We start from the raw sequence: 25,921 nt of genomic DNA, 5'->3' as shown, positions 1-25,921 counted from the left end.
AATAATAATGATGATAATAATCGTTATTGTTATAATGACAAAAGCATAACAGAGTATCTAGAGTATAAAGTGATATAAAATATATATAGTACAGAGTTCTGGAGTACAAAACAGATATAGGAACGAAGCAAAAGAGTCTATGAAATAAAAAGCAATAAATTATGCAGAATATATTCGGTAAAGGCGCCGACGGCGCAGCAGATTAGTTTATGGCCGGATGCGGTCGACACGCCATGGGGCTCCGCGGGATGCTATAAGACCTCGCGGCACCTCGTAGCGACAGTCCATTTTGCTCCTAGACGCTACGCCTATACCGATACTGTGCCTGTGGTATGATCGATCACCCGCAGCATCTACCACTTGACCGCGATGTGCTCCGTCCTGAGTCTCGGGCTGTGAGTTCAAAGGGCCGGAAGGGGATTAAGCAGGATACAGTCAAAGGCTAGGCCAGCTGCACCACCACAAGGTGTGGTTGGATTGATGAGCAATGCTATGGTACTATTGAAAGACTTCGAACATCAATCCTTGGTGGCCCCTTTCTGCCTTCGCCGTCTAACGCTGGGTTCGGCGCCGGGCAAACATTGGCGCGCCGTGGGCATGTTGTACACATCTTCTCGTGCCTGAATGCATGAGTCTGCGACACCTCGATGCCCGTTGCGGGTCCAAACCTAACTTCGAATGCGCGAACACCACTTCCTCGCCGACGCGCACAACATGAACCTCGCAGGTTACGCCTTCGCTGACGATGAGATGTATAGGCGAAGAAAATCATTGAGTAACATACCTCAAGTGTACTGCACGTATCCGGCCACAGGAACCTGAAACGATTCGCCGTTGCTCAAGCAAACGGTCTGCCGTCTTTTTCAAAGCTTGGCATCCGTTTTGACGGGCCAGGGCAAACGACTTGCCGCATCGATGTCGCGAGTCTGTAGTTGACATGTTTGTGCAAAGTCCGCAAACTCCCTCTTTCACTTTCGCGATCAGCCTCCCTCCGTTATCCTATGGGGTTATGAGATGCAATGGCAGGCACTGCAACATCCCCATCCGCCAAAACGCGCCCCCTCTCCAGCTTCCCAATAACCCACTCGTGCACGCCGCGATGCATAATATTCGCCTTGCTCATTACCACGACACCCAACCGTAGGTCCACTCACTTGCTCTTCACATTGGCACCGACACCAACCATGTAGATGCATATTGACTGGATTCTAGCGTAGAATCGAGCTACAGGAGCGTTGACTTACTGATGTAAGCTAGCTTGGACCGAAAAGTCAGCCTCTTGGATTCGCACTTGAGAATTTTCAGATGTCTTACAATGCTACATGTGCATACGTGCTTTCTGCCGAGCTAGTCTCATCGCTAAGCTGGTATGTTATTCTCCATTACTGCCCTTCCATCTTCTGCTTCTCGGCTTTTGCTGCATCTGCTGACTCCTTCCAAGTTCCCGCGTAGTGGTGTGTAACAAGCACGGGACCTCGATCTGTTGGAAATCCGGCTTGCATGGCTGCGAAGGCGTTGTTGGGCATGATCAGCACATCGCCAACGAGACGCGGCTCCTTGGTACTGGAAATCATACGATCGTCGACGAGTCGCTTCAGGTCTTCACTGAGTGACTCCAGGATACCGATGGTCATCGTCTTCGGGCCAGCGATGTTCACTACATCTTTAAACATCCAGAGGTTTAATTGTTCAAGGTCAACATTGTGTTTTTTCGCTGTGTCGTATATTATCGCAACGGCATTGTCGATGACACGACTGAGATGTTTGTTTCCAGGCTTCGAGGCAATGACCCAATTCGTAAATTGAGATGCCACTTCGACACCTTCGCCCCGGAATTCGAAGTCAAACTCGAGTCCGATGATCAGGCTGGTTGATCCGACGAGTTCTTGCGGCACCCATGTTGATATGGGCTGCTCGCAAGAGACGTCGATGTCGGCATAGATGCCGCCCTTTGCGACAAGCACTAGGTAGCGGAATAGGTCGGCTTTGACAATTGGGATTGGGAGCCGCAGGAAAAGGTCCACAATGTCGGGCCTGTGCGAATAATGTTCACGCACGAAGCTGTCTCCTTGCTCGTCCGTCATCAATGTGAAGGAGAAGAAGGGGTGTTTTGCTCGCCATGAAGCTATGTCGTTTCCCTCCGCCGTCGTGATAGGCCGCGGCCCGGTGGTTTGCCATATGTGCGGCGTGAAACCATCCACTTCGCCGGGTACTTTCAAGCTGCGAAAGGATTCTTGCTCCGTGAGGTTGGATATTTGAGGCACCAAGGATGCACAGTGGTCGTCACCAAACAGTCCGCTTATATGGCGCACAGATTGTATAGGTTGCAAATATTGCAGCAGGGTAAAAAAGCCCACAAGTCCAATGGCGATGCTGACTAGCACCGAGATCCTGAGCTTCGACATAAGCCTTTCCTGCTTCCGCAGTGAGGTCAAGATTGGATATCGGGTCTGGTTCGAAAATGATACGTACAGTGTCTAGCAGTGTGCGCAAAGAGGAACACAGCAGAATATCAGACAGCGGCCTGAAGGATGCGGAGGCGTTGCAAGATCGTGGCTCGCTGAAAAGATATTGCCGTCACTCCTTTTACCTCAAGCAAATGCTGCGCCTAGTCCCGCCGAGTCTGTCGTGTAGTGCTACGAATCCATGTGCTCATTGCCAGCGTCCTCGGTCTGCGATATGCTCGGGAGCGCGAACAGCTGGCAAGGAATAAGTAGGGTAGCGTGTTGCTATATGCGCACGCTGACAGGTATGAAGAGGCATCTTAGAATTCGATTTTGACCGCTGGAGCCGTGTCGTAAGGCTGCGGACTCTATTCTCAGCGGCAGGTGGCGGCAGGAAGCGCCGCCGACCTGCAAATGCTCAGCCTTCAATCACATGTAGCGGCGATACTTTGGCCCCAACGTCTACGCGCTGCTAGCGGAAGGGGTGGGATGTAGCCCGTGGCAGTTCGATGCACACTGTGCCGTACTGGGTTAGTGTGGCTTGCCTAGCTCACTGGTTACCTGCTTCCCGTCGAGCGCCTCTGAAACGAGGGCCGCTCAGACGCTAGTAATAGCTTGATGAGACGTGAGTGGTCCGCTGCACAAACACGGCAGGCGGTTGATGGCAGATGAGGTCGAGCAGGATCACTGCCATATACCAACGTAAAGCGATGGAGAGAGGGAGAGCGCCTGGTCGAGCAAACAATTGTATGCACGCGGTCCTGTATTGGGCGGGTGCCGACTCGGCATAGCGTCTTTTCCCTGTGTATACCCCTACCCACCGCTGGAAGGCAGACTGATAGCACAGCGTCACTCTCCTAGCAGGCCTTCACCGGAAACTAAAGCTGATGCTCACTGGGTTGTTAACGCGACTTGGCAGCAGAACGAGGCGCGCACTGATCATATTGCTCCGACCATTTGTTCAGCCGTGCGGCGCTAATGTGTTCCATGAAAAGCACGATCCGTTCTGTGGAGACTCAAGTTCGAGCGCTCGCCGCGTGCCTCATCCTGGAAATCTCCACATAGGGGCTGGAATTCTGGAAGTTTGTATGTGAAACACACAGTGCATGTGTACGTTCTAAAGCACTAACAGAGCTGCTCGGGTGGAACTTCGTCTGGAAAAGATGCGACAATAGTCTTTGTATATCGAGTCCTCGTGCTGGGCAGGCCCTAGTCAAACCTTCAAGCACAAGTACGGCTGCGTCACTTCCCTTCGGACGTAGCCACGATTGATCGTACATCAAGATGGAGTCCGTGCTCATACTGCAATACAGGTCAAGTTGAGGTAGTTCAAGGTATGGAACACACTTTGTTTGTGGCTCGAACATATTGCAAACGTGGTTATCTGTACTCCAATGAACAAGCTAAATCACCTGCTAAGCTTCAAAGTGCATCTCCTGCTACTCTTCGCATTATTGTCCTGCCGGCAGCTCGTGCGTAGGGGGAACAGAAGACATCTCATGCGGTTGAAAATAGCTTTGCGGTTGGTGTTGGTAGTATTCCGGCGGTTGCTTTACCATTCCAGGGCTCTGAGGCCCAGAAGTACCGCCATAGTAGGGATGCTGAGGCATCGTTGTTGCCGTGTTCGCGTTGCTGCTCGTACGTCGTCCTTTTCGAGAGCGGAAGAGCCATACTGCGAGTCCAACGAGAGCGATTGCAACAACCGGACCTGCTACAGCACCTGCGATCCACGCCTTTGAGGCTGGAGAAGATAAAGGAGTTGGCGTGGCGCTGGACGATTGGGTTGAGGATGGAGAATCAACAGCTGTTGGCGTTAAACTGGACGCTGTTGACGCTGAGCTGGACGCTGTTGGCGTTGAGCTGGACGCTGTTGGCGTTGAGCTGGATGCTGTTGGCGTTGAGCTGGACGCTATGCTGCTTTTCACGGTGGAAGATACACTTGTCGAAGTAAGTGTACTCGTTAGAGTGGCAACAGATATCGCTGCGCATATTAGCACTGAAGGCCTGCAAGTGATGTGGTTAACCATACTCGTGGAGGATGTTACTATATTGCGATAGACGGTGGATGCCAGCCAGTAGTTGCCACAGACGATCTCGGTAAAAGGGACCTGGCCTGCTGCTGGGTATCGTTCGTAAATGGACATGGTACCGCAATAAGTGCTGTTGTTAAGTCAGTGTTTCAGTATCGGCACTGCTGCCGTTAATCGACTCACCAAACGGCTGAACTAACGCCAACCGCCGTATTTCCGTTGCAGGACGTCCACATCGTAGTGCATGTGGTCGCGCCATAACTGCAGCATTGAGCGAAGTTGGCTGTTGAGGTGAGACTCTGGGATGTAGGGCACCTGATCGCTTCCCCTACAAGTGATTCAGTGATGAGCTACGTGCACTGAATCTAACAGACTGTAACTCACATGAGGATGAGGAGTCGTAATAGTATCCCTGGAACTGCAGATCATTGATAGGGGGACCGGAGGTGACAGGTTGAACGACGGTCGTTGTACTTGTGCTTGTGCTCAGTTGAGCCATTTTGGACGGAATGTCAACTCGTTCGACCCAAGTGTGCTACGCAGGAATGCTGGAAAGACAATGTCACAGCTGGCTCTGTCCCCTACATACACAGCCAGGAGCATCTCCCCCACGGCGGCTTCTGAAGCGTCTGAGCACGGCTCTTAGACAACCTAGACTCACGCTGCCTGCTGATCATTAACAAACCCTAGTCAGTACAACGGCCAATCCGGCAACAATTCACCCGTCTGTAGCTAAAGATTGGTGTATGCACGGCCGTACGCCCTGTTGGGGGCCGCAAACCGTGCCTGATGTTAGTGGGTGTTAACCAAGCAGCGTCGCGCCACTCGCTTGCATACCCAATGATGGTACTGTATTTTGTGAGTGCTGAAGCTGCATTTGACATTTACTTTCTCGCGAAAGGCGGAGGTTTACACCCTTTTTTGCGCGTTCTCGTCCTACTGCTAAAGCAACTCGAGCAAAGTCTGTTCGGCATTGCACGTATTCTCTCTCGAGTGGTCGTTCGTGCATGATGGAAGTATCCAATGTCAACGCGAGAAGAGAGCGTAAGCCCAAGCGGTCGTTGAACGCGGCTGAGCAGCGTGTTGGAGGCGCGAATGCTGTCCAACTACGACCTGACCTGGTCTGCAGGATCCACACGCCGCGACTAGCTCACTACACGTGCTGGAAGGGCACGGCAGTCGCAGATTAACCTTCCAATTTTGGTCTTGTGTTGCATGTCAAGATCGATAACGGCAAATTATCACAGACCGCCGTAGTGCAGGGAACGGGCGGTGCTCGGGTTGATGGCGTAGCCAGCATGGTTTTGATCAATCTCATCATTGAGAAAAGGATTAATCGAGGCAGCCGGTGTCGTTCTTCCGCGTGCACGATGCGCACGCGCACGAACGCACATCTTATCTCAACAGTGTCGACACTACCAGACATGGACCCCTCCAGCTGGGCGCCTAAAAGACTAATATGCAAGATGGGCCACCAATTCCTCTTGCATCCGCGAGCCTTCCTTGACGGCATGTCAGGCTTTCAGCTCATAAAAGGCAATTCCGAGGAATGATTATTGGTCGAAAGGCTCACCGGTCTCATTGTCGTCCTATCTCTGTCTGTGGGGCCGCCGAGACGATCAACCCTGCGCCTTCGATCCTGGTCCGTTGCTACAGCACTCGGCCTTTCGCAGAGTACACGGCATCTGTATCACTACTCGGTCAGCCAGATACCGCCTTACTACAAGTCACAGCCACGTGATACGACGGGCATCGTTGCGTCTTCGTGAGCTCTTCCTGTCCCCGCATGACCTTGGCGATTGTCCAATCGTGATTGTCGCAGAACATCATAAGCGTCTGCTTGTGTCAATATTCTCTCTCCGGAAAGCGGTGCGGACCGCAAGGCAAGAAGGATCGCACAAGGGGAAAAGCAAAATACGCCATGAGCTCGACACGGTTTCCAAAGTGCGGGGCATATCTCCGATCACAAGCTACACCTATCACAGGGGTGTGCAAAAGTAGTGAATAGCGCCGGCCGCTTTACCCTGCCCTTACCACACATATCTCTCTTGATGTATGATTCTTGTCGAACTATGGATTTGAAACTAAATGGTTTTAAAATTCGAGATTATATGTAAATTCAAGTTATATACTATGCTGTTTAATAACCGACATTAACAGGACTTCATATAGATCCATATTTGAGATATAAACTTTAGACAGCCGGAAATACTAGGCTTACTAAACCGGGAAAAGGGCCCTCTAAAAATTGTACGCTATCTACTACTTTATACACTTTTATACTAAGTTTCTATGATACTAGTTACTTCATATATAGTTATAGACATCCTATCTAGTAATGTATACTACTAAATAAAGATTATAAGCCTGCTTAGCGCCAGAATTAGATAGCAATGGAACATAGTCAATGACTTCGTCGACTGACCAGAGAAGCGCCGGAATACTCTGCCGACAAATCGCAAGCAACCATTTTGAGTGCTGAACACTTAGTAACGTTGTTCGACGTACATCGCTACACCACAGCTATAGCATTCGCCTGACGTACTTCTCAGGTCAGAGCAGAGGCATCCGCGGTCACATAACAACTATATGCGGGCAAGCTAGTCAGGGCGCAACGGCTTGAGACGATGTTGCAAGGTGGAACGAACTGGTGCTAGTGCCGTCTAACAAGTCATGTCATGGCCGTATGGTCGGCCCTGCTTACACCTGAGCGCCACGCTATGTTGATCCATGCGCGTGCAACAACACGCCGCGGCGTGCCACGCTGCCATCTTATCTTCCGGCGTAGGGCAATTGCGATGAGAAGCACTAATAGAAGAAGCCGATGATCTTCCCGGCTGCGTGCTTCCGCCTAGCCTCCTCGTGGTCCATGATGCCAGCAGAGGTGGTGAGGACGATGTAGCCGAACTGACGTGAAGGCAGGAGCTTGACAACCCATTTCTCGAGATCCCGTAACTGGACGTTGTAGCGCGGCGAGATGACGCCTGTCTTGTTGACACTGCCGGAGACTATCAGTCTATCGTTCAGGGGCGCAAAAAGCTTATTGTCACTCACCGGCCGTTCAGCTGGACGACGATCTTTCCGTTGCGGTGATCGTCAACTTCTTCGAACTCGCCAATGTAGCCTGCGTGAAGTATCTGTCAGAATGTTGCAATTGATTAAACGTGCATTCTTCAGCCAAGCAAGCGAATGCGCATCCGAAGACGTGTAAGATCCTCGCCGAGGAGTTCGATCTGCCGAGCACTTAAAGGGCGTTGGTCGTGGGAGCATTATAGAGACCATTGCCTAGTTATCAACCCGGGTGTGCTGCGCTTCCTACTCCGCCTCTTGCGTCTTGGGGCTGCGCATTGCCGAGCTGTACCAGTCGAATGCCGGAATGAGACGTACCGTGCCTCTGCATAACCTGCAGGAACTTGACGATCACCTTCGAGCTGGGCCTAATCATGCACTGGCGTTTGCCGCGCTTCTCGGCGTTGTTGATGGCATTCAGGGCATCATTGAGGACGGATGTCTTGACCATGTTGGCGGTTGTGTTGAGATTCTCAAGGCGCAGAGGTTGCGGCAAGAGGTATCTGTTGGTCAATTGCGGTCAGCCTCTAGAAGCCATCAAGAGCGCAAAGGGTGCCCTTCGGTGCCGTCGAAAGGGTTCTTTGGCTCATTGTCGTCGTAGGCACAGCGGTGTCACTGCTCCGCGGACGAGCAATGAGCGCTGACCGATGGCTACCAGAAGAGCATCTGTGGTGGAATTGGCGACATACCTCTGTATGGGCGGCGAGCTTGAAATAAGTTGACGGGTAGCTGTCGGTTGCAAAGCAGACAGTGTGGTGCTGGATTTGCTGGCGGAATTTGTGTGGGCACGGATCATTCTTGGCATGGCGCTGGATGGTCGGAGAGGGTCCACTGGCAGCAAAAAGTTGCCCCGCTAAATCTTCACCAGCGCCTCGACAATTGTGTCCGCCTTCGTGCAACGATATCAGAACCTTCACGACGCTCATAGATCACTTGCAATCCCGCCTAGTCTCTTGCTTCCTCTCCAGTCGCCAACATGATCATCTACAAGGTACGTGGCTCTGTCACAGACAGGCTCTACGGCGCCGGCACTGCTTCAACGCAACCCCATCTCACGGACTTGCGAACGCTCATTATCATTCGTCTTGTAGGATGTCATCACCGACGACGAGATCATCTCGGATGTCTACGACCTTAAAGATCTCGGAGTCGTATACGAAGCGGACTGCAAAAAGATCACTCTCGGCACCGACAACATCGACATTGGCGCCAACCCGTCCGCAGAGGAGGCCGAGGAGGGCGCAGAAGACAAGGCCCAGACCGTGATCGACGTAGTCCATTCCTTCCGCTTAAACGAGACGAGCTTCGACAAGAAGGCGTATCTAGGGCATCTGAAGGATTACATGAAGAAGGTCAAGGCGGCGATGAAGGAGAGGGGCGAGAGCGACGCGGCAATCCAAGAATTCGAGAAGGGTGCGCAGGCGAAGGCAAAGGACATTGTGGGTAAATTCAAGGATTACGAGTTCCTGATCGGCGAGTCGATGGACCCCGATGGAATGTGAGTCGACTGTGGATCTGCGCACACGCCATCAAGCTGACATTGACTGTAGGGTCGTACTGCTCAACTATCGCGAGGATGGCATTACACCATTCGTGACGATCTGGAAGCACGGCCTAAAAGAAATGAAGGTTTAGGTATGCCGCTTCAGAGCCGATTGTACTCTGCTATCCGCGACCGAAGCATCGATAGCCGGGTGCTATTGAATCGAACAAGCGTTACAGCCGAGCGCCAGCATCTGCGGTTGCCGTCGTCCCATGGTTGTGGCCGTCTTTTATACCCGTAAAGAGCGAGTCTTTGTGGTTGCTTAGCGTGGTCAAAAGCACTTTACGCATATCTCACTTCCACTTTCAGCTCACACGACCGCCCTTTGAGAGCCACTTTGGGTTTCACAACGTGAATTTGCGAAGCGGTGGTATCTCCGGGGCGCTGCCAGTATGACCTGTTCCAGAGAAGGGTTTTCGGCAAGGAGGCAAGGTCATTACCGCTAGCTGAAGGTGTGGCGGGTTTCTCAATGCAGTTTATCTGCTGCAATCGTATGCCATAGGTCTCACAGCACCATTTCTGCGGAAGCACTTTCTGCAAAGTGCTCAAGGTCACTGCCGTCCGCTAAGGATATCACCAACATTCCAACGCCATTAATTTCAGCAGTATAGCATGCTATAGGCCTCACAAAATGCTATGTCATAACTTTGGACCATCAAACCCTATGCCACTACTGAACCTCCACGTCCGTTGTAAGACACTCTTGTCGTCTTTCCGGCACGTGGAGGTCTCGCGACGTGCCTCCGTGAGCAGGAGTTCGACGCACGGACACTTATGCAGCACCAAATGGCTTCTTGCAAGATAAAAGTGTCGCTTGATTTCGCGGTCCCCCAAAAGAACTCTCAATTATTGAGAACACCATGGCTGCAGAACTGACCATACAAGCTCCGCCCCGCGAGCTCGACGCCATCGAATTGATTGACAACTCTCTTGTCTTTCCCGCCTTCACCGCACAGACGGCCTGGAGCCTGGGTGCTGCCCTTCGCACGAAGCTGCTGGCCTTTCCCAAGCCCACAGTGATAGATATCAGCTTGGCTCACGGCATGCACTGCCTCTTCCACGCAGTAACCCACTCAGGCACTACGCCGGACAATGACACGTGGGTGAGCCGGAAACGTAATACTGTACTTAGATGGGGCAACAGTACCTGGTATATGCATAATAAATATGCTGGAGATGAAGCTGCGTTCCAAGCCAAGTTCAGCCTAGGAAGTACCGCGGGTAGCTATGCTATACATGGCGGGGGATGGCCGGTGAGGGTGCGAGGGGTAGAGGGTATAGTGGCAGTCGTGGTGGTGTCAGGGCTGAAGCAGGATCAAGATCACGGCATCATTGTGCAGACCGTCAGCGAAATGCTCGAGGAGATGGGCGCGGAGATAGGTGAGAAGAAAAAGGAAGATTGAGCGGGCAGCATGCAACGAACGACCCGCTATGTGGCTCGGATTCCCCAACCATGGTGCATCATGTTGTTTGCGGATTGCACAGTGAAGCTTTTACTGGCGAATGTCGGGAGACGAGACAGCATCCGAGATAATGTAACCGCCCCCGTTACACACACGAGTACCAGACTCCAAAGACGGCTTCAGGCAGTGTGCAGCACGCCGAGCCATATTTGTCACTATACCGGAGCCATTGTAGGCATAAGGGGCACCGAGGAAGCGATAAGACAGTAAGCGTAGGACAATGCGCTGGAGAGAATTCGAACCTACGTCGACAATTACACACGTCCGCCGCCCACACCACGAGGGCGCTGTGTGCCACTCCTGTAGAGAGGGTGGCGAAGCTCGGAACAAGTTTTTGGCCGGTTGGAGCTTGCTGCGTGTGCGACCTGTGAAATCATGATACGTCACTATGGCCTGATATCATTAAACTCGCCGCTCAGGCCTAAGGGCATGTAGGCGTGCTTCATGTCTGAGCTATTACCACTTTACTTACTCTGCTGCAGCCACGCAGGCTTCTCGTCCCCTCGAGAGCGCTTGGCTCTCCCATCGTGTTCGAACATCCAGCCCGTTGGCGTAGATGGTAAAGCTCTGTCGAAATCCACGTCGGGTTCTCGTATTCCACCTATCAAGTTGGCACCTGCGTCCGCTAAAGACTCGGGTTTCATAGGTCTCTTGGGTGCGCGTAGCAATGGCTTGGTGGGCGAAGCGACCTGCTGTCGCGGAGTTGCGGGTGAAGTCTGTCCTTGCCTCCTTCTCGTCTGCATTCCAATAGTGTCTCCGTCTCTATCAGCATCGGGCACAGCTGTGTCACCCGTTGGTTGCTCGAATTCATGGAAGGGCACAGTATTGGTTGCTTCGGCCGGTGTTACAATGCCATCCGTGTCCCAGATACCGTCGAACAGGCTCGAGTGAGCATCGAAGCCGTCGTCTCCGTCATAGTCCGCTTCGAGCGTAGCTTCGAAACCCATCTCTTCTGCAGCTGTGGCAATTACCACGTGCTTGCTTGGCTTCATGGACAGGTAGATCTCGTTCATAATCGTACGGCTGCCATCTAAGCCACCGCACGCTCGTGCCTTGAGCTCGCATAGTTCGCGGGCAGCAATGCTGAATACAAAGGATCCAGCATTGCCCTTCTCCCAGTACAGTCTGGCGATCGAAGACGCTTTCAAAGCTAGCCACATTGTAAGGCTTTCGCCTTGCGGGCGAAGCCACTCGCGAACTGCTGGGTGTGTGGGATTACAGGGCTGCAGCGCGATGAATGCGGAGCGTAGCTCGCTCACGAAATCCTCCCAGTCTGCCCAGTCAGGGGTATCTTTGTTGCGTTGTCGAGCCGCACGCAATTGCCATCGTTCATAGAGCAGTTTTATGCTACTCTGGAGCGCTTCCAACTCTCCACGAATGACTTTATCTTCACACAACGCAACATCTGCGTACAGCGCACAAAGATCAGTGTCCAGAGGGCAGGGCAAGCCGCTCCCTAGGTCTTTCGCCGCGGTATGCATCGCTGTGTGGAGCTCCGGCTTCAACACCCCGAAGTAGACGTAGTCGACGATGTCGGAGAAATTTGGCTTTGCCTTGCTAGGTTCGTCGTGGGTTTTGGTCGTGAACCTCCAATGAGCGACGCCAGGTAGGCTACGCGGGATGATATCAACATAGCGCCCGCGCCATGCTTCGAACGCCTCTGAAGTGTACGAGTAGCCCTGCTTATCTGCATCAACGAGATGATCATGCAAGTCCGCAAGTAATGTCGCCCCTTCAGAACTGATGTCTCCTCCATACGTCAATTTCGCATGCAGGTTAGTGACAGTACCCAGCAGCGAGCTGTTCATGCGGGAGGCAATGCCGCGGTGTAGCCACCTGCGTACCGCATTCTCGTCCAGGGTTAGGGAGGCGTCGACTTCGCCGTTCGAAGATATGATTGCCAAAACTTCTCCAAGCTTGGTGTTGTCCTTCACAATGCCGAAATTCTTGATATCTGTAAGCTTCCAAGGCGCAGGCGCATTCTTGAAGGGCAACACAAGCCTGGGATCCCAACACACCCAAGCAATATCGCCATCGTAATCGCCTCCGGATAGTTTGCTCGCTAACGAGCGTGGCCCTTGCGTGGAGAACACAATCACATCAAAGATGCCCGCCAGCGCCGCGCATGAAACTGCACGTAGTTTTTGCATATCGGAATTCCTTATGCAGGGATTGCGGGCAACGAGAATATCCATACCAGCCAGGCTTGACCATACCCGGCCACTTGTTCCATCCTTGATCGGCTTTGAGAAGCTGAGATACGCTTCACCGGGCTTAAGTGTTTGCGTCCAATCCGGGATCATCATCACCGAAGTACAAGAGCCAAGGTGTAACTTCCATGCTTTTGCCTTCACATCGAAGACATGGCCGGCGAAATCAAGCACCTGCTTCCTACCCTGCCATCAGCATCTAGAGAGTTTTCTCAGGAAGACCAGTGCTCGGAACCAGGAACGACAAACCTTAGGTAGGGACACTGCGCCGGCTCAAACCAGCTTTCGAGTAGGAACAAGATACGCTCTATAGTATTAGCTGGGAAGCCAGCGGTTAGTACAATGCCACCAGCTGCCGCTCGGAATCCGACAACGTTTCTCTGGCATAAGACCCAGCGATGCAGTGTGGAGCGGCTCTTAAGCGCCTGCAAAAATCCGGAAGTCTCCAGCTTTACTTGCTCTCCTACTACGTCAAGTATCGCTTCTTTAGGAACACCACGGTCCCGAAGCACAGGCAAGAACCCAGGCGGGATGTGGGAGGAGCGGACAGATTTGCTGTAATCGACAACGTCAAGCGTTCTCCTAGCTGGGTCGTCAAGGTCGGAATCAGAATATTGAAGCTTACGTTGAGTCTGCGTCAGGCCGATACGCTCCTGTGCCATGTCGCCTTGCGTAATGTCTTGTCGGACAACGAGAAGACCTTTGGCACCTGCGATCCGCACTTGGAAGGCCGACGGGAGCCAAGTCAGATTCAGTATACTCTGGACTCGTCGTGCAGCTGCATACGTGATATAACCGCACCCGTCGGTCATCGCGACAGGTACCTGATCAGATCTCAGAAACGGGAGACTTGCATCGTTAAAGTCTGAAGCATCCGGGACGTCATCAGACATAATATCTGCGATGTGCTCGATCGCATCGGGCGCGAATACAATGGTAGCATCTGTACGCGACACCGGAAGATCGAGGCGTGAGTACGCTTTGGCTGCATACTGTTCAGCATTGTTACGAAGAGGCACGGCCCAACCAGCTGCCTCGACTACGTTTATACTGTCAAGACCAGCTCCCTCGACAGCGAAGAAGCTGATCTGGAAACTCTTGGAGTCGTCGTAGCTGGGGTCCACACTAGTAACTTTTCTCTTCTTGTTCAAGAATGCAGTCCATTTCTGGCCGAGCAGCATATGATCACTCTTTAGCATCTCCAGGATACGTGCAGTGATATTGCCTTTCTGACCTATGATGTACTTGGGTAGCTTGTCCAAGTCGGGAAAGTCGACCACCAGAATGCGGTGGCCTCCGAACTTACGTTGTAGCGGGTGTGACTTCTCCGGGCGCGCAGGATATAGTTCTAAGTCGAAGAGGCGACCTTCTTGACCTCTGGTCCACACTAATCGACCAGCTAAGGTATGCTGCAGATAATGCGTTTCCTTTCCGGCCTTGAAGCGTCTGTTGTACCGTCTTGCTAGACTGTGCAGAGCATTTATACAGGCCTTGCCTTTCAACTCAAACTCAAGCTGCTCTGCAGAAAGGCCACATGCGTACATTACACGGTAAGCTTCCGCTTTGACACACATAGGCTCAGTGTGTAGGCTTGGTGGGATGTCCGTGGCAGTAAGGCCGTCCGCAAATATACGTGCAACGCGGTGATGCTCTGTGGGGAGCTTCGGCAGAGACGGTACAGAAGCTGACTCGATTGCAGGCTCCGCCACATCGCTTGCTACGTAAAGGCCAAAGGATCGATGGATTTCGCTATCAAGACGTCCAATCTGTGATGGCTCCCAGCTTGATTGCAGCAGATTAGATGCCTGGGTTGCCCATAGCGATGTAGCTGCAGTGGCTTCAGAAGGGGCGCTGGTCTCCGTCGTTTCCGACATGAAGGAGGTGTTTGCTGTCATGGACGAATCATCCAGCTCGGCTGGGATCTCTAGGAATGGTGCATTGTGCGTAACTGCTGGTGGTGCATGCTTGACCGCAAGTGTCGGTGACGGAGGGGCTTCATCGTTGGCTCGCACGTGGCAACCATTAGGTGTTTCGATATTAGCATACCGCTTTCTTCGTGGTGTATTTGCTATGAGTCGCGCAGCCTGCTCAAGTCTACGGTCGAGTACCTTCAGCCTGTCAACTGCATCTGTGTCTCTGATCGTGGGTTGGCAAGCGCGTAGCTCGTCAACCGTCTGATCCAATACATCTCGATCTCGAAAATATAGCAATTTGATCTTATTGACAAGGCCATAGGTGACAGTACGCGGGGTCTTGCTTGGGGATGCAATGACATCGATGGGGAGCTCAATGTTGAAGGTTTGGCAGAACGTCCGCAAATACGCACTGATACCGCTTTGACTCCTCTCTTTCTGCGGGGTTAGTGGTGGTGGAGGTGGAGGCGCGGGAGACGGTTCGGGGCTTCTCGCCGGCCTAGTGTCACCCATTTGCCGGCGAGTGGATGCGCAATTCTCTAGGTTCTATCATGAAGGTACTATGCTTGTGTTGCACGGTATAGCGTGATAGTCTGCAGCAGGTGTGCCAGCGAAGCAGCGGTTGAAGATGGAGAGGCTCGCAACATGTGACAGAGCCTAGTGGTTAGACCGAGACCCACTTTTCCCATGCAGACATTCTGCCCGAAGTGTTTTACTACGTGCTGCTTGGACTACATATATCTGCCATTAGACATCTGCTCGTAATCACGCCTAGCCCGCGGAAGCAGCATCACAGCACTCGCGATCGCATTTGCGACGCTGAGGTACTGACTGCAAGCTGCAGAAAGTAGCAAGCAGCATGTACAAGAGTTTCCGGGCGTGCCTCCTGCCTGCAACAGTTCGAGTACTGGCAGTAGCATACGCAATCAGCCAGCTCATTACGCCAGCGCGATGTTCCGACTCCTTTACCATAGTCCATCTTTATAGCCATCTCTTTTTGCCCGCATTTTGTCAAGTATCAGCACCATTACAGAATGACTGAGCAGTCTGGAGATGGCTCACTCAACAAGCGACCAACCTTTGGTCAGTGGCTGAAGATCAGCTGGCCAGACCTATTGACATATCTCGTAATGGGCGCCATTGGGCTGACCGTAGGGCGATGTCACAGACTTCACCGTTTGAACCGCTAAAGCATTTGCATAGGTCTTTAACCTCCCGCCTGCGCAAACCCGACGCTTCAGGGTGTACACCTTTGACGGCTCGATTAGCAGCCCTGAGATTGCGTACCCCTACGAGAAGGCGCATATTCCCACCTGGCTTTCAGCCCTTCTGTCGCTTACTGTTCCAACCATTGTCTTCCTGCTACTCCAAATCCGAGTCCGGTCATTTTGGGACTTCAACAATGCCATATTCGGCATGCTCTACGCCCTCCTAACTGCGGCTGTCTTCCAGGTCATCCTCAAGTGGATAATCGGAGGTCTACGTCCTCACTTTCTGGCCGTCTGTCAGCCGGACATCCCACGGATCATAAGCGGCTCGCAACTGGGCACAGGGTATGATGGGATGTACTACGAAGCCAGCATCTGTACGGGCGACCGAGCGCGGATCAAGGAGGCGCTGCAATCTTTCCCATCAGGTCACACTGCTGCCGCGTTCTCGACAGGCCTCTTCACTACGCTCTATCTCAACGCGAAACTGAAGCTTTGGGCCAACTGCCGGCCCGTATATTGGAAGCTCATTGTCGCGCTGTTACCGCTACTAGGCGGCGTGCTCATTGGCGGTCAACTCATCATAGATGGATACCATCACTGGTACGACGTTATTGCGGGAGCTGGCATTGGCATCGTGACTGGAATCGGCGCCTACAGAACGGTATACGCGGGCGTTTGGGATTGGCGCTGCAACCACATCCCGCTTGTACGGAGCTGCCCATACGAGCACGCACATCTTCAAGGTGCATCAGCGACGCGGAAAGCTAGTTGGAGAGGTGCGGCGGCAACGGAGAGCAACGCAACTTAAGGCACGCTGCTGAAGGCGCTGCGATTCTCTATGTTGATGGTTGAGTAGATACTTGGCTTACGTCCTCCTGTTACCTATCGCGAAGTCCATGCTTGCATGCAACCCTGCTCTACCAAGCAATGCGTGCCAAGAAGCTTTGTGGCCACCGTCTTACAGCCGCCTTACGTCCTTCGTCCATTAGCAGCAGCGCCATGCCGAACCCCATGGGCAAGAACCAATGCTCCACCGGCACCACAGCCGTACCCAGGACATCGTGGAATGTGGGTACATAGAGGAAGAAGATTGTAATCAGTAGAGCAAAAATGATCGCGGGCAAGATGTACCAGTTCAGCGAATGCTTGAGCACCGATAGCCGCCTCGTTCTCAGCGCGAAAATGCTGAACCATTGCATCACCACCAGGTTGACGAAGTATATCGAGCTTGCCGTACTTAGGATCTCTACCATGGTGTCACTGGACATGCCGTCAGGGGTGCTGCCGAAGCCGAACCATAGCGCGGAGAATGGGAGGCCAGACCGCTGAGCATACCAGTAGCTCATCGCAAAGGAGGTCACGGTTTCGACAACCCCAATGAAGCCGTACGCCTGCAGGATCAGTTTCCAGTCGACGAGTCGGTCCTTCTTGGCGTTTCGCGGCGGACGTGTCAGGACATCAGCTTCAGGCTTCTCATACGCGAGTGCGGTCGCTGCGGCGCAGTCGGTAAAGCAACAGATGATGATCATGTTGAACGAAGAAAGGATCTGGGGGAGGCCAAATACCACATTAGTGATAACGGGCCAGAACTCGGAGAACGATCCGGCTGGGAGAAGGTAAGCAATCGTCTTCTTCAGGTTGTCGTAAACCACTCGTCCGTATCGGACGGCTTCCACGATTGCAGCGAACGAGTCCAGTAAGACCATATCGGCGGCTTCGATTGCGATGTCCGAACCACTGCCCATAGCGATGCCAATATCTGCGGCCTTAAGCGAAGGCGCATCATTAACGCCGTCGCCAGTCATGCCGACCGTGAGCCCTCTCGATTGCAACTCTTTGACGATTTTGAGTTTGTGGTCTGGCGTTGTGCGAGCGAAGACCACCTCATCAAATGCGCAGAGTCTGTCCCACTGATCGTCATCGAGATCATCAAGTTCAGAGCCATTCATGACGATGGAGCGTCCGGCGCTATAGGCGTCCCCACCAGCGTCAACGGTTTTCCCATTGAGGAGGCTAGCTTGCTGGTCGAGATCATCGGTTGTAAGAGACCTCACGTCCACGACTTGGGCAGGGGACTGTGTAACGATACCGCATTCGGCAGCCACAGCTTGCGCGGTAAGCCTGAAGTCGCCAGTTACCATGAAGATCCTGATACCGGCACCGCGCAGCGTCTCGACTACACCTAAGATCTCTGGCCTTGGAGGGTCAACGATGCCCAAGACGCCAACAAGGGTCAACTGAGCAGATGCCAAGTCCATGATAGAGATCTCGCATTCACGTGGCTGTGTTGCAGGGTCGAATGGAAGCCTCGAGCTCTGAAGTTTCCGTCGCGCAAGGAGCAGCACGCGGCGTCCTTGAGATGACCACAGATCTTTGGTCCGCTCAATCTGGCGCCGTACATCTGTTGTGAGCTCCGCAGTATTGCAATCACTGGTTAGGTACGACCCGCACCTAGGCAAGAGTATGTCTGGCGCGCCTTTTATCAACAACACCGCTTCATCCGAGGCGTCTGCCTGAATGACGTTGACAGCGAACTTGTGTTTGCTGTTGAAGGCCACCTTGAAAAGCGACCTGTTGGAAGCGCGAAGTGAAGCAACATCTTTCAAGCCTTCTACGAAACGGAGGATGGCAGAGTCGGTAGCGTCGCCGTTGATCTTTCGCTCATTAATTGACAGCTTGAGTGTGGATGCATCGAACTCGGCCTCATTGCATAGTGCACCGAGCTCTGCTAATTCTTGAAGACAATCATCTTGCTTCTCCGCCGTCAGCGCATCAGCAGCTGTGATAGCTTTTGCCCCAATGAGGCAGTCCGTGACATTCATCTGATTGCGCGTGAGTGTTCCAGTCTTGTCAGAGCAGATCACATTGACCGCTCCAAGCGTCTCGACGGTCTTGAGTGACTTGCATAAAATGCGGTTTTTCTTCATTATGTTGGCGCAGATTGTCAAGCTGGCTGTCACTGCGATCGGCAACCCCTCGGGAATGAACGCCACAGCCACGCTGACAAGGTCGACAATCAGAGTTGGCACGTTGATCCAGTTGGGATGGTGGGTACGGAGCCAGGAAGACCAGACAATGATAACAACCACGATCATGACTAGCATGAGCGAGACGATAATGCCGACGAAGTACAATATCTCTCTCTGCAGCGGTGTCAGACCAGACTTGGGCGTATTCGTCAACTTAGCAATGCAGCCGAAGACCGTCCTGTCTCCGGTATCCACTACAAGACCCCAAGCGTTGCCGGAGACACAGTGTGTACCAGCCATACCGATGCAAGCAGTCTCGAGATAGTTGTCATCGGTCGTATCGATCGACGCCAGCAGTGGTGCTGCCTCCCCAGTCAAGATGCTACGATCGAAACGAGCATCCGAAGTTGCCTGTATGAAGCGAACGTCGGCAGGAAGCTTGGATCCTGTGGTGATTCGGAGCACATCTCCCGGAACAATGTCTCGGGCATCTACGCGCTGCTCTTGACCATCGCGGAGCACCACGCACTGATCTGGGAGCAGGCCTGTGATGGAAGCCATCACCCTCGAGCTCGAGAAGTCTTGCCAGAAGGAGAAGAGCGCTTGCGCGACCCAGACGAAGGCAAGGACAATAGCCAGTGCCAAGTTTGCCGTAGCCGGCGGCTGCCCCAGTGGCTTCCACGCGACGAAGACTAGGACTGCAGCGATGAACAGAATTGATCCGAATCCACCGTATAAATAGCCAAAGACTCTCTGAGCCCATTTCGACGGAGGGGCGGATATCACGTTCTGGCCGACAGTTTTCACTTGCTGTCCAGCTGCGGAGCTTGTGAGGCCTTGTTTGGAAGAGCTGCCAAGGCGGGTGAAGAGGTCGTTGACCGACAGTTTATGGTAGTCGATATTGGCGTACGCAGTCTCAGCAGGTGTACTTTGCGGCTTGCGGCGGCTGCTAGCGACTTCCCGCTTGCTTTGCTCTCTTCGCTGCCTTTCTTCCACCCCATAGGAGACTGTACGGTATTGCGGTGGCAATGCGAGGCTAGGATCAACGGTGCTGTTCACTCGGTGTATCGAAATGGACGAATCTCTCGACCGAGGACGGCGATTAGACAGGCTAGTAGCCGTTCGGTGGACACGCCCTCGCTCCTCAAACGTGTCTGACGCGTAAGTGATGGAGGTAGCCATAATGGCCAAATAGCGCGTTGCTGGTGGGGGGATGTTTTCTCGAGGAGAAAAGCAGTAGCGAATAATCAGTGGATAGAAGGCAGCAGAAATGGAGAGGATGAAAAGTACATTAATGAGAATAGGTAGGCCTGTACGGCAGAGCAGAAACACGCGAGCTTCACATGCAGCGCCATTGCCAATGCTTGGAGCATTAGGCGCTCAAAAATGGCTCATATTATTGGTCGTATGCTCAACGCACGCCTGGACCACTGCCGTTGTCCTAGCTGGTTACAGGAGACCTTTCCTACCATGGTGAGCGATTTTCGAGCATGCGCGATTTTCGCCTACTTGGTCCTCCACAGGGTCAGTGAGCTTGTGTCATGAGGGTATCAGAAGCAAGCGAAGCCATGCACTTCGAGTTCGCGGCTGTAGAGGTAAGCGGTAAGCAAATAAGAAGCGACATGTGCCCGAATGTAGACAATGTCTACCTAGGAATGCTGTTCTTGCTATCGAGCAAGCCTGTTGCTGTAAGCATCCCACGTACATGGGCCCACATCGAAGCGCCATATTGGTGCAGGATAGCGATGGTGTCGTACCCGGCCCATGAGAAGTTAGCAGGGTATTTTCACGTTCCATACCAATGTTGTGAATATGAAGGGGCAGCCATGGAAATCAACGTCCGCCGAGCCTGAGGCAGGCAACCGCGCAACTGCGCTCGTACCTTCTAACCTCTTCCCACTGCAGCTCCACTCGCAAGGTGTGTGCCATCATTACTCAACCTATGACATGCAACAGCATAGAAGAATTCCGACAGCGCTCTAGGAAGTGTCGAGCGCAAGGGAGATGAAATCAATGGTTCATGATGTAGTCTTAAGGGCGAATCTACGGATTGCACTTCATGTTCCTCAGGACCGCCTGCCCAAACCTTCCACGAAACTGAGCCACTCCGCCAGCACACAAAAGCAAGAAAGCTCATCATATGGCTCTCTCTCGAACTCACGAGATCAAAGCTGCATGATACCAGAAGCAATCTAACATACCGGGCTGTATCAAGATGATTTTCTCAAAGCTTTCAACACCAGCAGCCCTTCCATGCACTTTCCTTCTGGGATGTGAACATAGCTCAGAATCAGATTGTGTAGGTCAGAGAGCTCGTTTGTCCGTTCATGATGCGGAAGGCGGCAGTGTTGAGGTGAGCCGTACCGCGCCTGGCTGCATGCACGGCGTACCTTCCTCGCAGTATCTGCAAACCATGAGCGAGCCCTATCGTACCTCCTTCGTCAGCTCTCGATCTCTTTCTACCTCCCTGAGTGGCAAGCTTCTACAATACTGTGTTCCGCTCCCGTCTTTAGCTCATTCGCTAGCGTTGAATTGGTTGTGTGTCGAAATGCAGCGTAAGGTTCTGCGCCAACATGCACGCTGGATTCGCGACGATCTTGATCCGCAGGTTGCCCGAGAAGGAGGAGATGCGCTGCACGCCGACGATGTACTCCAGCTTGACGAGTTGCTTCGAGAAGTGAAGCTGTCCGCAGCAATCGAGCTGAGCGATCTTCGATACAGTCGCATGCACCTCGCCATCCTCGCTATTGTCGGGCGGGCCACAAGATGGCCACATCGGCTCATTGAGCGGGCCGAAGACGTTCAGTCAACTTGGGAGACCAAGTTCGGACGAAGGCTAAAAGATATCGGGTTCTCGCTCTACGACGAAGGTGGTCGCTTGCACGGCATCTGCGAGCCGACCGATCTGAGCAAGGAGAGCGTAATTGTAAAGTGGCTCAAAGAGTCCAAACTAAAGGCCAGTCCCGTGAGAGCGCTCAAGTCCGGAGACCTTGGCTTTAGGCCAGGAGAGTAAGCTGTATTCGTATAAGTGGCGTTCAAGCATGATACGCTGACAAGATCCAGCTGGTGGATCAACGCTCTCTTAGCCTTCCGCGACGGCATTATAGACCATACCGACAACACTGGCTGGATCTGCCACGATATGAAAGGCGTGTACGCCATTGTCATGGCTGATAACGATGAGCTCAACAGTCCAACTCCTGAGTCCTTCACTTATCGTGGACTGCCCGGTGACAAAGGTCGCTATCGTCTCACAGCCGGAACGCCAGAATCTCGCAATGCGGTACGCATACTGAGGAGCCATACGTTACGGAGCTTCTGGAGTCCGAAGGCGGGCTTGAGATACGATGGGCTGTAAGTCTACCGGACTGTGTCAGGCGTACCCTTCTGAGGGGGTATGATGCCGTATTGAAGGCAATGTTAACCATTGTTACAGGCACAAAGTGACCGGCTGGTATATCCAGCTCGATTCACGCACGAGGACGACCGTCTACTACATCAATTTCAAGCGCCTCCCAGATCAGTTAAGCATGGATACGGTGCTGGCTCGCCCATGGACGGAGGAAGTAGAAGACTATAGGGAGTACAAGCGAATGAGACATGCTGCAAGGTACGATTCTGCTGCAGATCTCGAGCTACCTTAGCACTGTACTATCACGCTGGTTGCGTTCTGTCATAAGCTGCTCGTCATCCTACCGCCCCTTCTGCCACGCCGTTGCCGTGGGATCAGTGGCTTAGGTATCCCCCGCCGTGATCAACTGAACCTAGCATGCGTCTTAGAGCGGTTGGCGCAAGCCACAGCTGCGTCTCTCTCCTGAGAAGCTCAGCGACTTGCTTCTCGAGCTGGGATATGCGCGCCGCATCCTCCAATGGGGTCTCCCACATGGCATCAGCCCATTAGCACTGTCAACTCTACGCTGCTGTGTGGGTGATGATACCTCGTGCTGGTTGGCATACATGAGAGCTTCGAGCACAAGGTATTGCGCTGCCTTCAACTCCGCTACCTTCTTTCCGGACTGCTGACTGCGCATACTGTCAGTAAGCTAAACGGAGTGAAGCGTGGCGATCAGTGATGATGTTAGTCAGCTAAATTGGGTAATAGATAAAATACAAGGACGTCAGTAAAAGGCATCTATCGAACTTCCTCCTGCGGCCTTTGCCTTTCTTCCTCCTCTCGCCTTCTTGCAGCGACCTCCTCCTCGTTCCTCCGCCTCTCCTCCGCCTCTCGGGCCCTCACCTGAGCCTCGCCAATCCCAGGAACGAGACTTGCGAAGAATAGCGCTATTGCACGCTCGACCGGCCGAGTGTACTCCCTCAGCTGTTGAGCTCGTGCGTTGCCGCGCTGGTTGTGCTCGTTCAGAAGACGCTGAGCTACTTGCTCAGGCGTCGGCATAGCACCTCTTGCTGCGGCTTGACGCGCACCACCATCTTGCTGCGCAGCCTGCTCTTGGCCATCAGTGGCCCCCTCACCTTGAGGTTGCCCATGTTGCTGTCCTTGCTGCGCCGGTCTCTGCTGCTCAATCTGCATCACGCCTTCCCACCACCGCCTGATCACGCCACCTTCTCCGAACAGACCAGCCCTGATCATCCAAAATCCGAAGCCTATCATCATAAGTGCAGCAGGTCTGCGCCAGCCCATGTTAGAACCAAGCAAGAAATACGCAAAGATTAAGACACGTAGAAGCAGCCACATGTGATTGAGCATCGGCTGCATAGGTCCCATAGGATCTGCTGCGGCTGCCTGCACCTGCTGTTGGCCGCCGGCAACGTCAAGCACTTGCTGACCACCTGCTGCTACAGCATGGTCAGCGCGCGGCGCTTGCTGAAAACCTTGTGCGCCTTGTTGACCGGCTTGAGGAGTCGTGGCGGTCGCCGCATGAAGCGTCGTCCTAGGTTGTGTGGGAGGTGAGACAGAATTAGCAAGCGTGCCAATGTAGGTGCCATGCTGAGGGGAGAACAACAGCGCTTGAGGACCTTGTGGCCCAGAGAGAAGATAGCAGGTCGCTTCATTCGAGCTCATAGCCCTCTGCGTCGGTTGCTGTTGCTGCATCTGTATGGGATTGCCGAACAACGGATTGCGGAAGAGCGGAGCCTGCGTGAATGAAGGTGGTGGTGGGAGCGGCTGCGGTTGTTGAGCCTGCTGCACCGGCGCTTCAGCCGGCGCGGCCGCCTCTCTGCCGGTATTGCTAGTGTTGGCGCCGGCTCTCGGTAGGCCATGGACGTGGAATGGGTCTACATAATCGTTCACCCTACGCAACCTCTCCTGCAAATCAGCGACTTCGGTTCGTTGCTCCTCTTCTGTTCCACCAGTGCGCGCTTGCATTCGATCGAGAACCCGGCGCATCTCAGCAAGGTTATCACGAGCTCGGTCAAGTGCGGTAAAGCCGCCATTGTTTTGAGGGGGTGCTTGCTGCAGCGGTTGTGCTAACGGGAAGAGAGGTGGCATTTGCGGTAGTGCAGCTATGCCTAGATTCAAGGGTTGTGCAGGAAACTGTAGGGTTTGTTGGTGAATCTGCACACGCTGCCCATCAGCTCGTACGCCTTCGAAGTGGAAACCCTGACCGCTAACGGGCCGATGATGAGGTTGCGGAAAGTGCTGGCCCGGGACGGCTTGAGTTGTGTGTGGTTGACCTTGGCCATCTCCCGGTGGTTGAGGTTGACCGTTGGTATCGTTCGCTTGAAGGTCGACGGGCTGAGGAGTCGCGCCGTCCGCTTGAGGCGCACCTTGTTCCCGCCGTGGTGCCTGTAAGCCTTGCATGCCCATCGCTGCTCTCTGCTGCTGATGGTGCGCCACTGCTTGCGCAAACATGGGAGGCTGACCAGGGCGCTGAGCGAAAGGAATGCCAGGCACCCCGCCCATCATCTGTGGCGGAGCGTGAGGCGGCACGCCGAAGAAATGCTGCGGCGGCATGAGTCCTCCATGAACTTGCGGAAAGCCTTGGAGGCCCACGAATGGGTTCTGCATGAAACCCGGGGGCACTGGTAGTTGAGGCGGCAGTTGGCGTGGTTGTTGGGGTTGCTGATTCATGCCGTCCGGTCCTGTTCCAGCTACGGTAGGTATGTTCGCAGCTGTTCTATGCCCTGCTGTACCTTCCGTACCTGGCGGCTGATAGGAGATGTCTCCCCTGACAAGCAAATGAACCACATATTCGGTCTGACTTGTGTCCCTTCTCGTGTTCAAAGCATCCTCCAGCGTTTGTTCGTTCTCTACCAACGCTCTACCGCCATACAGGATTCGTTGCCTCTCCGGCGGAGGATGTGACGGCACTACCTGCTGTATCTGCTGTCTAATTGCACCGATCGTTGAGGCCACAGGTACCGATCCAATCGCGAACTCGTCGCTACCGCCTTCAATGTATCCTGGCGGGACTTTCACCTTCAAGGTGACGGCCGTTGGCGGAGATGGTGCCATGACTGCAAGTGTCCCCAGCAATGCCTGTCTCAGAATAGTACGGGTAGGCCGCAGAGCTTGCTGCGCGAACACCAGAGGTGAGAGCACGTACTGAGAGTGATTGAGTGAGTACGGTACAAGTGTCGTCTGAACTTCCTGGGGAAGCTCGGTTCACTTCACGTTGCCGAACGCGCTAAGAGCGCCACTCATGTGCCCTGCATCACTTCGAAACGGCCTTTCTGGGGTGCAGTGAAGAGTGCATGTTGCTGCTCCATCACCATGTTAGTAGCAGAGGCTCGAAGAGTGTAGAGCCTTTATTAGTTAAGAGGCGCCATGACCACGAGACCGGTGAATGGGACTACTGCTAGGTTAGGCAAATATGTCGCGTGGGCACGACCGATTCCATGTCGGAGGCTACCGCATTCACGCAGACTTCATCAGACTTCACGATGTCGGAACGAGTCGTTCTCATCAAGGCTAGGCACTGCCTGGCGCTCCACACGGGTCACTTGGCGACCGATCCCGGTAGCCCTTGGCGTGGCCTTCCTAGGTGCCTTCCAGCTGTACCGTATCTCCGAGCGGGAACGACGAATGAAGGAAGAAGAATGGCGTGTACGTGGCGAGGAAGCCGAGGAGGATGGGGGCGGTGCAAAGCCTCGGCCAAGGGAGAGAATCAGA

At 53.5% G+C, this 25,921-nt stretch overlaps 10 protein-coding genes across 10 annotated transcripts; 4 read left to right on the top strand and 6 right to left on the bottom strand.

Moving 5' to 3' along the window:
- Window positions 1-1,046: 1,046 nt before the first annotated feature.
- Window positions 1,047-2,224, bottom strand: BAUCODRAFT_285440 (glycosyltransferase family 32 protein). Its single transcript, XM_007682527.1, has 2 exons — window positions 1,315-2,224; window positions 1,047-1,253 (listed from the first exon to the last, which is right to left on the bottom strand). The coding sequence occupies exon 1, from the start codon at window positions 2,082-2,084 to the stop codon at window positions 1,383-1,385; it is 702 nt and encodes a 233-aa protein (XP_007680717.1). The 5' UTR covers window positions 2,085-2,224; the 3' UTR covers window positions 1,047-1,253; window positions 1,315-1,382.
- Window positions 2,225-3,895: 1,671 nt separating this feature from the next.
- On the bottom strand, window positions 3,896-4,973 carry BAUCODRAFT_27628 (uncharacterized protein; the record flags this gene model as incomplete). The annotated part of the gene is made up of 3 exons (XM_007682114.1): window positions 3,896-4,604; window positions 4,658-4,802; window positions 4,859-4,973. 3 exons carry the CDS (start codon window positions 4,971-4,973, stop codon window positions 3,896-3,898), a joined length of 969 nt encoding a protein of 322 aa, XP_007680304.1.
- Window positions 4,974-6,838: 1,865 nt separating this feature from the next.
- Window positions 6,839-8,259, bottom strand: BAUCODRAFT_38366 (uncharacterized protein). Its single transcript, XM_007682197.1, has 4 exons — window positions 8,233-8,259; window positions 7,862-8,046; window positions 7,529-7,598; window positions 6,839-7,472 (listed from the first exon to the last, which is right to left on the bottom strand). The coding sequence occupies exons 2-4, from the start codon at window positions 7,992-7,994 to the stop codon at window positions 7,283-7,285; spliced, it is 393 nt and encodes a 130-aa protein (XP_007680387.1). The 5' UTR covers window positions 7,995-8,046; window positions 8,233-8,259; the 3' UTR covers window positions 6,839-7,282.
- Window positions 8,260-8,519: 260 nt separating this feature from the next.
- Window positions 8,520-9,178, top strand: BAUCODRAFT_126310 (uncharacterized protein; the record flags this gene model as incomplete). The annotated part of the gene is made up of 3 exons (XM_007682526.1): window positions 8,520-8,534; window positions 8,635-9,041; window positions 9,094-9,178. The coding sequence occupies 3 exons, from the start codon at window positions 8,520-8,522 to the stop codon at window positions 9,176-9,178; spliced, it is 507 nt and encodes a 168-aa protein (XP_007680716.1).
- Window positions 9,179-9,562: 384 nt separating this feature from the next.
- Window positions 9,563-10,741, top strand: BAUCODRAFT_285172 (uncharacterized protein). Its single transcript, XM_007682525.1, has one exon. It carries the CDS (start codon window positions 9,947-9,949, stop codon window positions 10,487-10,489), a length of 543 nt encoding a protein of 180 aa, XP_007680715.1. The 5' UTR covers window positions 9,563-9,946; the 3' UTR covers window positions 10,490-10,741.
- Window positions 10,742-15,185, bottom strand: BAUCODRAFT_569676 (uncharacterized protein; the record flags this gene model as incomplete). Its single annotated transcript, XM_007682524.1, has 2 exons — window positions 10,742-12,940; window positions 13,009-15,185. The coding sequence occupies 2 exons, from the start codon at window positions 15,183-15,185 to the stop codon at window positions 11,014-11,016; spliced, it is 4,104 nt and encodes a 1,367-aa protein (XP_007680714.1). The 3' UTR covers window positions 10,742-11,013.
- Window positions 15,186-15,706: 521 nt separating this feature from the next.
- On the top strand, window positions 15,707-16,691 carry BAUCODRAFT_151731 (uncharacterized protein; the record flags this gene model as incomplete). Its single annotated transcript, XM_007682523.1, has 2 exons — window positions 15,707-15,823; window positions 15,876-16,691. The coding sequence occupies 2 exons, from the start codon at window positions 15,707-15,709 to the stop codon at window positions 16,689-16,691; spliced, it is 933 nt and encodes a 310-aa protein (XP_007680713.1).
- Window positions 16,692-16,693: 2 nt separating this feature from the next.
- Window positions 16,694-20,505, bottom strand: BAUCODRAFT_38353 (uncharacterized protein). Its single transcript, XM_007682196.1, has one exon. It carries the CDS (start codon window positions 20,032-20,034, stop codon window positions 16,801-16,803), a length of 3,234 nt encoding a protein of 1,077 aa, XP_007680386.1. The 5' UTR covers window positions 20,035-20,505; the 3' UTR covers window positions 16,694-16,800.
- An 895-nt stretch (window positions 20,506-21,400) lies between these two features.
- Window positions 21,401-22,496, top strand: BAUCODRAFT_151729 (uncharacterized protein; the record flags this gene model as incomplete). The annotated part of the gene is made up of 3 exons (XM_007682522.1): window positions 21,401-21,861; window positions 21,916-22,206; window positions 22,289-22,496. The coding sequence occupies 3 exons, from the start codon at window positions 21,401-21,403 to the stop codon at window positions 22,494-22,496; spliced, it is 960 nt and encodes a 319-aa protein (XP_007680712.1).
- Window positions 22,497-22,911: 415 nt separating this feature from the next.
- Window positions 22,912-25,251, bottom strand: BAUCODRAFT_38352 (uncharacterized protein). Its single transcript, XM_007682195.1, has one exon. The coding sequence runs from the start codon at window positions 24,878-24,880 to the stop codon at window positions 22,985-22,987; it is 1,896 nt and encodes a 631-aa protein (XP_007680385.1). The 5' UTR covers window positions 24,881-25,251; the 3' UTR covers window positions 22,912-22,984.
- Window positions 25,252-25,921: the final 670 nt, after the last annotated feature.

Source organism: Baudoinia panamericana (assembly GCF_000338955.1).
Source record: "Baudoinia panamericana UAMH 10762 unplaced genomic scaffold BAUCOscaffold_13, whole genome shotgun sequence".
In the NCBI taxonomy this organism is placed as follows: domain Eukaryota; kingdom Fungi; phylum Ascomycota; class Dothideomycetes; order Mycosphaerellales; family Teratosphaeriaceae; genus Baudoinia; species Baudoinia panamericana.
The sequence above is the reverse complement of the archived record's forward strand: the minus strand, read 5'-3'. Positions and strand labels throughout refer to the sequence as shown.